This window comes from Carassius auratus, chromosome 1 (genome assembly GCF_003368295.1).
Source record: "Carassius auratus strain Wakin chromosome 1, ASM336829v1, whole genome shotgun sequence".
Taxonomy (NCBI): Eukaryota; Metazoa; Chordata; class Actinopteri; order Cypriniformes; family Cyprinidae; genus Carassius; species Carassius auratus.
Genome location: NC_039243.1, coordinates 26583391 through 26597327, shown reverse-complemented (window position 1 = coordinate 26597327; position 13937 = coordinate 26583391). Strand labels below are relative to the sequence as shown.

General features: G+C 36.0%; 1 protein-coding gene across 2 annotated transcripts; it reads left to right on the top strand.

The window, feature by feature from the left end:
• The first annotated feature begins 5782 nt into the window (after positions 1-5782).
• LOC113105986 (cGMP-specific 3',5'-cyclic phosphodiesterase) lies at positions 5783-13937 on the top strand. Of its 2 annotated transcripts, XR_003292426.1 has the most exons (8): positions 5783-8249; positions 8480-8530; positions 8794-9174; positions 12638-12715; positions 13041-13145; positions 13245-13319; positions 13504-13592; positions 13738-13937. XR_003292426.1 is itself a non-coding variant. In XM_026267439.1 (5 exons), the coding sequence occupies exons 2-5, from the start codon at positions 13053-13055 to the stop codon at positions 13772-13774; spliced, it is 294 nt and encodes a 97-aa protein (XP_026123224.1). In that variant the 5' UTR covers positions 12386-12715; positions 13041-13052; the 3' UTR covers positions 13775-13937. The 2 variants fall into 2 exon arrangements, 1 of the variants encoding a protein (XP_026123224.1); XM_026267439.1 differs by lacking the exons at positions 5783-8249; positions 8480-8530; positions 8794-9174 and having other exon boundaries at positions 12386-12715.

The following is a 13937-nucleotide window of genomic DNA, read 5'->3' as shown; positions in this document are numbered from 1 at the left end:
TGGCAACAAGAAAAGAGAATCTAGGTGTGTGAGTGATCCGTAGATCCGTCGTGCTGCGGTAAGTCCTTTTCCAGGCGTGGGTGCGGTAGTCCTTGAAGGAGAGCAGAGGAGAGAGAGAGACAGGCTGTCTTTCACAGGAGGAAGAGGAGAGGCCTGGTCGTACCTCACAGCTTCACGGTGTGTCTTCTCCCTTCTGCTGCAGTGTGACGGAGTGCACGTGTGTGTATGCGTGCTTCTGCGTGAAGGGAAAGGAAAGATGAAAAAGAGGGGGGAGGGAGAGAAGAGGGAAAGAGAGAGCGAGAGGATACCACCAGCCTGTCTTTCTCGACTACCACTGCTGCTGAGCATCTGCACAGCATCACCATATCACAGAAGCCTCCTCCCTGCTCGGCCAATCAGAGCAAGGCTATCCTTGGCCGCACCTCCCACTGCAGGTGACAAGAGGAATGAGCCTGGAGAGGAGAGTAGATGAGGACATCAGAGAGATGGAGGGAAGAGAATCTGGAATGCGGCGGAGCCAGAGATTTTCACTGGAGTGAGAACTGTGACATGATGAGACTGATGAGAAATGGAGCAAATGTCATCCAAAAAGGCAAAGATGGAAGAGGAAATGCTGATAAGGATGCAAATAATGGAAGGGTTCACTTTAGAGGTAAGCAAAAAGAGATTTCACTGAATGAAAAGAAACGATGTGAGAAAATTTGGAAGGTGTGAAGGATGCTGTGAAATCTTGTTAAATAGCTCCCCCTAGTGTTTGTTGATGTTAATGCACAGGAGAATGGGAAAGTTTAGGATTGCACAACAACAATCGCAATCTAAATTGACGACAGAGCTACTGATCTACAATCTGAGCTACTGGTTTGATTGTGGTATTTCTGAAAGGAAACATTGAAATGCAATAATAAAAAAAAGAGGTTACCAAAGCTATGCTAAAATACGCGATAAATACAAGTATAATGTTGTTGTTTTTCAATTGAGCATGATAAATAATATATACAATTTTATAATGTAATTCATAAATGCAAATAAATAAATGACAAATGAAGGCACAACAATTAAGTTGAGAAAGAAAGTAAAAAAAAGTAGGCTACACTCTCTTTTATGATCTTTTTAGAATTATGGTTTTAGTTTAATAAGATTTGTAAGTGCAAGTTTTCGCTCTCACGAAAACACTGATCAAACGGACAAGCAACTGTAAATGTGACAATACGTTTATGGTTATATATACATTTTAGAGGCATGAGTCTTAGTAATTTATGATGTGGTATTAAGAACCTAAAACCTGTTGGCATCAACAGTGACACAAAAACTCTTAAAAGCATCACAAATCTGTTTAAAGACATTACATAAACGCTTTTCAAAAGTTAATGAACTATAATGTACATTCTTACCACTTGTACTTATGAAAGCCGAAGAATAGCAAGGAAAAATTTAACTTCTTCGGTACAGCTGACAGAAAATTCGTCACGTCACGTGCGTCTACAGACAGGTCTTTTAGGGAAGGTATCCATCACTTTTTTATTTTAAGAATACCAGTAGATGGCGCTAACAGTAAAGAGAGTTAAAAATAGCTAGTAAAGGAACACGTATGAAATATGAAAATATGAAATTTTAAAGTAGACAGACTGAAATAGTATTTTCTTATTAAACGTACTTCCAGTACTCCAATACTCCGTACTCCAATGTTTTTACTGGATTTATAATATAAAGTTACACACACACACACACACACACACACACAAATATATATATATATATATATATATATATATATATATATATATATATATATATATATATATATATATATATATATATATATATATATATATATATATATATAACAGCATTACATTATTATTATACTTGTATGTACAGTATTATAGGTACTATACATAATTATATTATACATCATATATTATACATTGGAAGTATTGTACTTCAGTGGACTTTAGAATTATTGCATAACTTTATATCACGTTGATTTATGGAGCTTTGACATCCTCTTTCAAGCGAGTTTTAACCAATTGCGAAACTTACATGAGGGAAGGGGAAGTGCCTTCTAGAAATGGGACGTGCTTTTCTCCATGCATTTGTTTTTTATTTGTATTTTTTTAAGGGGGGTTTGGGGGTTGTAACACACACCGCATATTTGGAAATTCCAGCTGATGACATCTTTAGAAATTATTAAGAAATAATGTTTTGGATGATGCTATAGTCATAATCTGTTTATAGCCTAATGAAAAAATATATATTACACAGATAATATACAGGATAATATAATGTAATGCTTAAAAATGTTATAGCATTTCTTTCTAAAAATAATCTGTTCCAGTCTTTAAACCAGTTTGCTTATTCATCTCGGACTGGATCATGGGTTGTTTATTTATTGTCCACTTGACATTTTCTAACAGTTATTTGTCAGGTAGAGTGAGTAGAGACGACAGTGCAAAGTCATTCATAGTTCTCCAGGACACTAATCCTTTTGCCTCTGGTGTTATTTCTCAGATTATTTTTATGTAACAGATTAACCTCCACCTTAACTGTGCAGAGTTGGGATGTTAGTGCAGCTGGTGACAGCAAAGCTTAATCCTCTTCGACACCAACTGCGCATCAGTTTTTTCATCTCTCTTTATCACTCCTTCAGGAAGATCCAGCAGCTTGCGTATCTGCATCTGCTTTTGGAGAGAAGAAAGGCGAGAGAAAACATGCCATGTCTGCAAACAAAGTCCCTGCCCTCTTTGCCTGCTGAAGGGAGGTATGAAGTCTCCTCAGCCCAAAAGGGGTCTCAAGGGTCCAGATACAAGTCGGGTAAAATTGTTCACAAAGTGTTCACATGTGGAGAGGAATGACAGCATAAAAAAGCAGTGTGTCATCACCAGTGCTGGACGGTTCTTCTCACCTCTCTGGACCCTAGGGGCGAAAACCCAGAGACTGGGATTCAGGATGGGAAAGGAAGGTGAGAAAGTGAAGGCATGGCTGGATGATCGATCGGATTCTGTCAGCTCTTACTTTATCAGATACTCAAGATCAGCAGTGTAGCTACATCTGTTCTGAGAGAGTATGTAAAAATAATGTTATGTGATGCAATATTTCCAGCCATCTGCTTTCATTCTTCATGTCTTAAGTTTGAACACTGCTTTATACTGGAAAATGGTTCTAAATAGCAACAGATTTGGGTTCCGTGTATTTCTGGATAGAACAGGAGAATAAGAATTTTTTGCATTGCTTTACTCTTTTAAGTTACTTATATTACTGTTTTAAAATAAGTCTCTTAACTCTTAACTCTTTGATAAAAAATACATGCTTAAACCTAAGATATACAGTTGATCACCCATGCTAGCTATTCCCAAATTGCTATTAGTGCAATCTAACCTGTTATTATCTCTTTTCTCTTCTTACACATTGGGTGCATGGCTGTTTAGAAAGAGCCCAAGCTGCCCAAACCCTCATAACTGAGCCTAGGTTGAAAAATTCTTGGCAGACGTGGAGTGTCCCATCTTGTCTGTGGGCACACTTGAGGGCATGCATGTGTACCCTGCCACAATGAAAAGACCACACTTTTCTATCTTCCTATCAGAGGAGGAGTCTGTCTGCAGCTATACACAGGCAGAGTGGGACAAGTGCATTATGGGATACATGGTCAGCACTAAGAGGCCACTGAACATCAGGAATTCTTGTGAGGTAATAAATGAGGGGTGGTGCATGTCTTTACACAGTCAGTTTAGGTCACTGGTGGAGTCTGGTCCAGGATTCCCCTTGTCACAGAAACACTAGAGATCACTCAGGACTGACCTGAACTACTTCTTCATCGTCAATACAGATTTAGTTTTAATCCAAGGTACTTTTAGTTTGCCATAATGTGCCAAGTTATTCAGACCTAGATGTAGAGCTTTTACAGTTTAAAGACTATAAATCTGGGTTGGCTTCAAAGATAGATCTTACTGCACTATTCAGTAATGGAAAATTTGTCAACAAATAAATAAATATTTATAATAATGTAATTCCAATTATTAAAATGGAAACAAGTGTGTTAGCTGAATGTGTAGTATTTTTGCATAGGTATTGATATTTATGCACAGAAAAAAAAAAACAGCCATCAACAGTTTATTACATGAACATATGATAAGTATGTGCCTTTATTGGTCATGAGTATGCGTGGGAACGAGGGCTGAGATTGTGTGTGCTCTGGGACATGTGTGTGGCAGCATGTGAAGGGAAATCATTCCCTGCTCTAAGCTCTGGCAATGTGACAAAGCAGAGAAGAGAGAGACAGACTGAACAGCAGAGATATTCATCTTTACTTTATCAGTATCTGTCTTTCATAAACATGCCATATAACTCCTTCTAGTGTTCCAACCGTTACACCCCTGATATTTCTCACGTTTGCCTGCAGACAGCCATATAACAAAAGATGCTTTCATTCCCTTTGAGATAACATAGCTATGCAATGTTTAAACTGATGTGGTTTACTGATTCACCCGAACAACTGATTTTAACTTGTTTTTATGGGATCTGAGATTTCAGATTGAACCGTATGATAGGGAAGACGACAGACCCAAGAGTATAGTGTGCCCATTCTGAACAACAAAAAGGAGACTGTCGGTTTTAGATGATCCATTATATACTGTCAGTATAGTATCCAGTATTGCATTACCATATATATATATAGAGAGAGTAATAATAATAATGCTGAAAATTCAGCTTTGCATCACAGAAATAAATAATTTATTTAAAGTATATTCAAATAGAAAACTATTATTTTAAGTTGTAATAATGTATAACAATATTAAATTTGTTCTGTATTTTTGATCAAATAAATGCAGGCTTGATGAGCAGAAGAAACTTCTTTCAAAAACCATTTTATTTTGGCATGTTATAGGTGCTGTCATGTCTGCACTGAAAAAAATGATTATGGACCCAATTAAATTAAGCGTAATTCAATTGTGCTAGTTTAATCCATTTAAATTTTGTTTTTGATTTTAATTAATAAATATTAATTGGTTTTAAATGAATTACAGGTGTGTTAAATCCAAGCCATGTGAATTAATTAAATTCAGTTTGAAAATATTAAGTTGAACAAATTTAGCTGAAAGTTAATTTTATATTTTGGTGATAATAAATTTGTTTATTTAAATATAGCTAAAATAAATTGATTGCAACCACTTAAACCACCATAAATTTTTTTAGTAAATTAAATGGATAATTTTTTTCACTGTATTTCCCATCATGCACTGGGGCATGAATAATTAAAAACGTTAAGTTTTCGAGTTGTATTTACACAGTTTTATGGTTGCTTTTGATGTTAGTTTTAGTGACATTCATTTTTGTGACGCCTGAAGTTCATTTTTTACTCAAAATGACCCATTTATACTCAAACACTATTCACTGATTGTTACCGTCATTGTGTGCGGTGTACCATGTATTGAGCTCTCTCAGAAATGGTGACTACTGAGTTACATTACAGGCACTCTTGTTTGGGAAAGCAAAAATATCTCTTGGATCAGAAAAATAAAGTTAGAGTTGAAAATGTTGGGTTTGCTTTATTTGTCTGAATATTAATGAAAGAGACTATACTAAATTAATTTCACTATGTAGAAATTAAATGATTAAATTGATCTGGTTGCACAATTAATTTGAGTAAATTCTACTCAAAAAAGTTTAGCTAAAATTATGAATATAATTAATCTGAAATTACTGAAAGAGATTAATAAACTCAATTTATAAAATATAAGTTCACTCAATTTGAAAAATATATCTGGATTTAGATAAATTTATTTTGTGCAACCCCTTTACGTAATAAAATAAAGTAAATTCAACATAACATTTTTTTCAGTGTGTGAACAAAAGCAGGCCAGGCACATGTGCAGGGAGCTTTTTCTCAGAACAAGATGAGAAAGTAAGTATTTATCAATATTAAAGATGTTAAAAAAATCTTGTCTTTCGATGATCTGAAATACAATGGTGTTGAGTCCATATCAAGTTTTTTTCTTTACACTATGCATGACATTTGTGTGAAATATAAAATGAATTTATATGACAAGCCACCTATCTTTAATGAATAATCAGTGCTAAATTTTGTCATGTGACCTGAGTCAAAGAAAGAGTCATCTTTTTGTCTCTGTTGTTTGGACTGATCCTGGAAAACTGTCAGCTGTGTGAGAGCTAACACAGTCAGGTGTCACACAGACTTTACATTGATTTATTTAGCCACTTTTTTCTACAGTGCGTTACTCACTTTTATCTAAAATGATTAATCTGTTAAAGATACATAAAATGGTGTTTACGAAGAAAATTACAGTAGAAAATGACAGTATAGGGAAACTTTTGCTACATTATTTTTGACATGTGACAGGTACTGTTCTGATTGGCCCAGCTGGTCACATGACTACGCCTCTCTGGATGACAATCTCTGCTGTCATCCTGCCAGTTACAAAAGCACAATTCTGTAGTATTTTTATCTCAACTGACAGCTCCATATTAGTACAAGAATCAACACTTTATGGATAATGATTCACTGTTAAAATAAAGGATGCTTTATTTGTTCTTAGCAGCTGTGAAGTTTTAGTTGTGCTGATACATGTGTCTTTCACTTTCTTTTAATTTCTTGTGTAGGTTAAAAGACTGCGTGAAGCTCATAAAATTATTTTAATACTGAACTACTAAAACAGCTAAAGTTGATACTGATAAATCTGATAAATAAAAAAATAAAAAACATTTTGTCTCAAAGATGGTCCATATAGAGCATAAAAAACAACTGCTCTTTGTTCTACAAGGTAAATAAATGTACATTTATAATTTGATCATGATAACAGGTGTTACAAAATAATAGGTAATTGTTTTAACCCCATAATATTGAAAGTCAGTGTTCAGTTCAGTATTGCTCTTTAATACTTAAGCAAAAAAAACAAAAAAACCCCCAAAGGTATACAACTTTATGCATTCTTATGTATACAATGAGTTTAGCAGTTAAATGTAAAATTATATTTTTATGACAGCAATGACGTCATCTACATGTATGCTATGCCTGTACAAAACTCAATGGAGACGCTGAACATTGTTAACAAACCTGTAAGTTTATCTGATTCATTCACTGGTCACATTGCTATTCATATAAGATTATTGTGTGTGTGTGAGTGCTGGAATAAAAAAAAAATGTGGCTAATGGATAAATTGAGGTCATATGTCTACATGGAAATCAATGACATATTTTCATAGTTTTTCTTCCTTTTTATATATATGCATATGATTACTTTAGAGAAAACCATATCACCATGTGACTAAAAAGTACCTTTTATCTGAGATTTCCCATGTCTGTTTCAGTCACACTTTAGTTTGGGGGTCAGTTCTCTATTAAATAACTATTAACTTGCCTCAGTAATCTCCTTGTTTACTACTTAATTATTTACTAACTTAATAAATTAATAGTTATTAAGGTAGTTGTTGAGTTTAGGCATGGAGTCAGGTTAAGGGATCTAGAATACGGTCATGAAGAATAAAGCATGTGCTTTATAAGAACTAAAAAAGAGTCAATATGCTATTAATATGCATGCTAATAAGCAACTAGTCAATATTGAGAACTGATTTCGAAACCAAAGTGTTATGTGAATTTCTGACATACACTGTTTTTGTGTGTTCTCCAAGGCCCAGACTTCTAAGATCTCTCATGTCAGGAGTTTGAACAGCACATTTCTGAGAGGCAAACGAAAATAACATCTTAGTTAATTTCCACTGTCCCTAGTATTTATCCAACAAACCAAAGCTCTCATGCTTTCCCATAGGATTTTTTTGGGTTGTTGTTTCAGACTGTTTTGCTCATATTATAGTATATTTGCACATATTACTGTAACATACAGTACAACACATACAGTAAGAGAACTATATATTTAACATGGAAAACATTGTTCAGATCATTTGGTTTAGAAAGAATTTGCTGATAAATTTTTCCAAGACTTTTGATCTTGGAAATCTGTCTCATTCTACTCTTTTTTCAGTCTCACTGATGCAACTAAAAATATCTCACTTGTTGTTTTCCTCAGTTTAGATACAAATAGTACATCCCATTCTGTGAATCTCCACGCTAGTCAATAAAATGACTCTCACAGAGACAGAAGTTTTTAGTTAAGCTGATGAGCACCTCCTAGAGTACTTCGCAGTTTGTTGTGCTGTGGGATTACAACATTTCAACATGCCGCTGATGGCAGATAGAACCAGATCCAAGCTGGCTATGACTAAAGGGGTTTGAAATGGTAAGACATTCCTTTTGAAGTCACTGGAAATCACTTCATATTGTAAGAATAATGAGCAAGTGATCTGAATGCTGACTCAGCAACTCAACAATCACACAATACCAGGATTGATTTATACAGGAAAATCTCAAATGTAAACGTTCTACAGATTTTACCAATAACATACATCATTTTTCTTTTCCTATTCACACTGTTTGTATGTGTGTGTGTGTGTGTGTTTAAACCTACAGGTCTTATCTTATCAAATTTCAGCTTCACAAGAAGAAATTGATATCTTAGAGGTACTGAAACTCTCCTTTTAATACTTCCTTTTATTTTTCTTACAGCCCTTTAGATCTGTACAAGACTGATTCAACTTGGTTGAAATGTTGTGCAACAGCATTAAGGATGGTAAATGTTGATGTGATAGAGAGAACTTGCAACTTCCTGTGGTTAGAGCCGCTTAGGCCTATTCTTAAGTGTGTTTGTGGTTTTTTCAGTTGCACTTCAATGCAGGACATTGTGCCATTTGAAAGTCTTATTAGTTTTCGTATTTCTTCACTAGGAGGCTGTCATTGTGTCAGCAGATGCCCTATGTTTACTGGATTTTAACTTCAGTGATCTTGATATGTCCCATACTGCCATGAGTCAGGCCGTTGTGCGTATGTTCTCAATTTGCCCCAGGAGTTCAGCATTGCCTACAAGGTTTCTGGTAATCCTGCTTGGCTCTTCTAACTAACGTCACTAAATCACACCAAAGCTTTGAGTAATACATTTGTGTAAGCTGTGGATCTAGAATTGGTATTTCCTTTTCTTTTTCAGACCCTGTGTCAGTGGGTTTTGGGCATACGGATGTGCTACAGAAGCAATGTAGTCTATCATAAGTAAAGTCATGCATTATGCACCGCCCAGTGCATGTTTGCCCCACTGCAGAGTGCATTAAAAGGTATATTCTGAAAAATATGGACTAAGCAAATTATTAGTTAATCAATCCCTGACCTGCCAAATCTCTGATATTTCATTGCCCCCGCATTTAGTTTCATTCCAAGCTTAATTAATCTCTCATGTTCTACAATCCAGAGTGATTTTAGCAGTCTGGAGGTTCTTGCTCTCATTATTGCCAGTCTGTGCATGATCTGGATCTGGACCACAGAGGAGTAAATTACTCTCACATAGAGAGGTTCTACACTATTCTACACCACTCTACACTACTCCACCCTCCACTGTGCTAAAGAACATCTCTGACTATAGCGTTATTATAAATTATAAAGTATACTGTATATATGTAAATTATACGTTTACATTAACCAAACAAGTATTTGAACACATTTAAGCATCTATAAATGCCATTTACACGTTTTAAAGTGTGGCCACTCTTTAGTGTTGCATTAGTATGCCACGTTATCGTTTCTAATTAAAAACTGCTTGAATAACTACTCAAGTATACCTTTACATTTTTAAACACAGTGTAAATTACCTTAAAGCTGCGGTAGGGAACTTTTGACGCTCTAGCGGTTAATAAACAGAACTGCTTGCGTCTTGCGGAAGAACATTGTAGCCGGAACTACTTCTCTCTGTTTATGTCTATGAAGAATCACAAAGGTACTGGGTTACTCCGCCGCGGTATCCCCGAAGCAATCTAAAATAGTCCGAATATAAACACTTATTATAGGTGCACCCTAGTGATTCAGGACAAGCTAAAAACACGGTTTGGAAAATGGATTAATGGTGTACTCGCTTGTTATATACATTTTTCTACATTTTGAACACAAACAAAGTTACGGACCGCAGCTCTGATTGGTTATTTTTTACCGGGAGCGATGTATTTTCTGCAAATGGCAATAGGAACACTGGGAGGAGCCAGAGAAGCTTGATTTTTTTCACAGATTATCTGTCTCATATTCTACTGTCAGGACATAATGACAGGTTTAATAAATATGTAAAAAATATATTTTTTACAAAAGTTCCCTACAGCACCTTTAATATTCTGTCCTGGTAAATTACATCTTGATAAAGAAATGCAATATTACAGTCTGTTTTTTTAAAAAATCTCTTTTCCTAGAAGTAACCAGCCTCTAGCACAGCTGTATGGTCACTTGTGACATGTGCCTTATAATTCTAAACAACCCTGTAAGATCCATCTATACATCCATCAATCTATCCGTCTGTTTATTCATACCATCTACACATCGATCAATCCATAACATGCGTCCATTTATCCATCTGTTGATGACATCCATCTATCTTGTTGTCCAGTCGTCCAGTCGTCCATACAATAGCATCGATATCATCCATCCATCCATGCATAACATCTATACATCCATATATCTGTAATAACCATCTATCTTGTTGTCCAGTCATCTATCCATCCATAACAGCTGTCCATTCATAGCACCATCCATTCACCCACCCACCGCTAACATCGATATCATCTACTAAAAATCCACCAATGTCACCATGTCATCCTGTCATCCATCCAGCCATTGTCTCCTTCGATTCTGTCCACCCATCTACAGTATTGTTCAAAATAATAGCAGTACAATGTGACTAACCAGAATAATCAAGGTTTTTCGTATATTTTTTTATTGCTACGTGGCAAACAAGTTACCAGTAGGTTCAGTAGATTCTCAGAAAACAAATGAGACCCAGCATTCATGATATGCACGCTCTTAAGGCTGTGCAATTGGGCAATTAGTTGAATTAGTTGAAAGGGGTGTGTTCAAAAAAATAGCAGTGTGGCATTCAATCACTGAGGTCATCAATTTTGTGAAGAAACAGGTGTGAATCAGGTGGCCCCTATTTAAGGATGAAGCCAACACTTGTTGAACATGCATTTGAAAGCTGAGGAAAATGGGTCGTTCAAGACATTGTTCAGAAGAACAGCGTACTTTGATTAAAAAGTTGATTAGAGAGGGGAAAACCTATAAAGAGGTGCAAAAAATGATAGGCTGTTCAGCTTAAATGATCTCCAATGCCTTAAAATGGAGAGCAAAACCAGAGAGACGTGGAAGAAAACGGAAGACAACCATCAAAATGGATAGAAGAATAACCAGAATGGCAAAGGCTCAGCCAATGATCACCTCCAGGATGATCAAAGACAGTCTGGAGTTACCTGTAAGTACTGTGACAGTTAGAAGACGTCTGTGTGAAGCTAATCTATTTTCAAGAATCCCCCGCAAAGTCCCTCTGTTAAAAAAAAGGCATGTGCAGAAGAGGTTACAATTTGCCAAAGAACACATCAACTGGCCTAAAGAGAAATGGAGGAACATTTTGTGGACTGATGAGAGTAAAATTGTTCTTTTTGGGTCCAAGGGCCACAGGCAGTTTGTGAGACGACCCCCAAACTCTGAATTCAAGCCACAGTACACAGTGAAGACAGTGAAGCATGGAGGTGCAAGCATCATGATATGGGCATGTTTCTCCTACTATGGTGTTGGGCCTATTTATCGCATACCAGGGATCATGGATCAGTTTGCATATGTTAAAATACTTGAAGAGGTCATGTTGCCCTATGCTGAAGAGGACATGCCCTTGAAATGGTTGTTTCAACAAGACAATGACCCAAAACACACTAGTAAACGGGCAAAGTCTTGGTTCCAAACCAACAAAATTAATGTTATGGAGTGGCCAGCCCAATCTCCAGACCTTAATCCAATTGAGAACTTGTGGGGTGATATCAAAAATGCTGTTTCTGAAGCAAAACCAAGAAATGTGAATGAATTGTGGAATGTTGTTAAAGAATCATGGAGTGGAATAACAGCTGAGAGGTGCCACAAGTTGGTTGACTCCATGCCACACAGATGTCAAGCAGTTTTAAAAAACTGTGGTCATGCAACTAAATATTAGTTTAGTGATTCACAGGATTGCTAAATCCCAGAAAAAAAAAAATGTTTGTACAAAATAGTTTTGAGTTTGTACAGTCAAAGGTAGACACTGCTATTTTTTTGAACACACCCCTTTCAACTAATTGCCCAATTGCACAGCCTTAAGAGCGTGCATATCATGAATGCTGGGTCTTGTTTGTTTTCTGACAATCTACTGAACCTACTGGTAACTTGTTTGCCACGTAGCAATAAAAAATATACTAAATATACTAAAAACCTTGATTATTCTGGTTAGTCACACTGCTGTACTGCTATTATTTTGAACAATACTGTATCTATCTATCTGGCCATGACCCTTCTTCTGTTTCAGGGCTGTCAGAATCTCAGTTCTCTCTTATTGAAGGAATACAGGTCCCGTGCGCAGATGATTAAGAAGAACATTCTGGCAACAGACTTTGCTATTTATATGGAGCAAGCTCCAATCCTTTTCCAGTTCAAGCTCTAAACACAGCTGTTCACAATTTTTTTTTTTAAACACAACAACCTAAATTGTATTTGTGTCTGTATGGTTTTGTTAATCTATAGGAAGAGAACGAAGTTCTACAAACTCGCTCAGAATAACAACTGTCTATGGAAAGATGAAGGACATGGAAAACTGCTGAGGTAAAAATATATTTTTGAGGAATATGCACATCACTGCACAATATTCACAAATATTTATAAAACAAACAACACATTCTCACACAACCCACCAAAAATCTACTTATATATATTTTTTTAAATAATATCTTCTTCTAATGACACAAACACTCTAAGAATAATTTGCTTCCTTTTATCTGATCTCATTATATTTCACTGTAAGCACAGCGTCAGAGCAGGAAACTTTGACTACATTTTTTTTTTTTTTTTGCTTATGACCACTTCCTGTGTCTATATTAACTGATGTTCATTTCCTGTGTCTATATTAACTGATGTTCTTGATCTAAAGAGGTCATTGCTAATGACAGCAAGCGACCTATGTGCAATGACCAAACCATGGCCAGTTCAGAAGTGGTTGAGCTTCTCCCACACACATTTACATGCATGCATGCAGGTACGCCACAACCACATGTGCATGCAAGCACACACATAGAAAGACACACTTATATACGCACATACACAAATTTCTCTTTCTTTCTCTTTACCTTGACAGATTGCTGAACTTGTAGCAACAGAACTGTACGCACAAGGAGACCGAGAGAAGTGTGAATACAACATTCAGCCAAATGTTAGTCTAGAATTATGTGTTAACTTCCTCTACTTGTTTACATTATTAGATTTGTACAGGGAGACTCTATATTTAAGAGGGAGGATGACAAATTATTTTGTAGTATTTTTTTCTTTTTACAAAATTCTACAGTTGTGTCATTTAATCAGACGTTTGAATCAATGTTTGAGTGTCTTTCTTACAGGATTCGATGGACTGTGAAAACTCCACACATTTACCCCCATATCAACTGACTATGACTATATCAACGGGATTTGCTCTTCGCTCTTCGAGGTGAGGGCCTGCTTGCACACATCCTGTTAGAAATGTGTGTCGGTATGTGTGTTTAGTGAGTAAGTGCTGCAATACTGTGCTTTTGTGTTTCAAAAGAAGTATTTAGTTTGTCCCTACTGTTTGTCTCTTTTCCCTTCTTTCCCAGGTCCTGGCCAGCATTTGTGTGTCCCGTTTCCTTCTAAAAGAAGGTTGCTGAAGGAACATAAAACAATGGCAGAACTCTTTTTGTTAACCATGCATAGAGTGGACCAAGTATGACTCAAAGTTGTATCTGATATTCAGATTATTACTATGTATGATGAAATAAAATACGTTAATATTATAATAAAAGCATTTCACACTCTC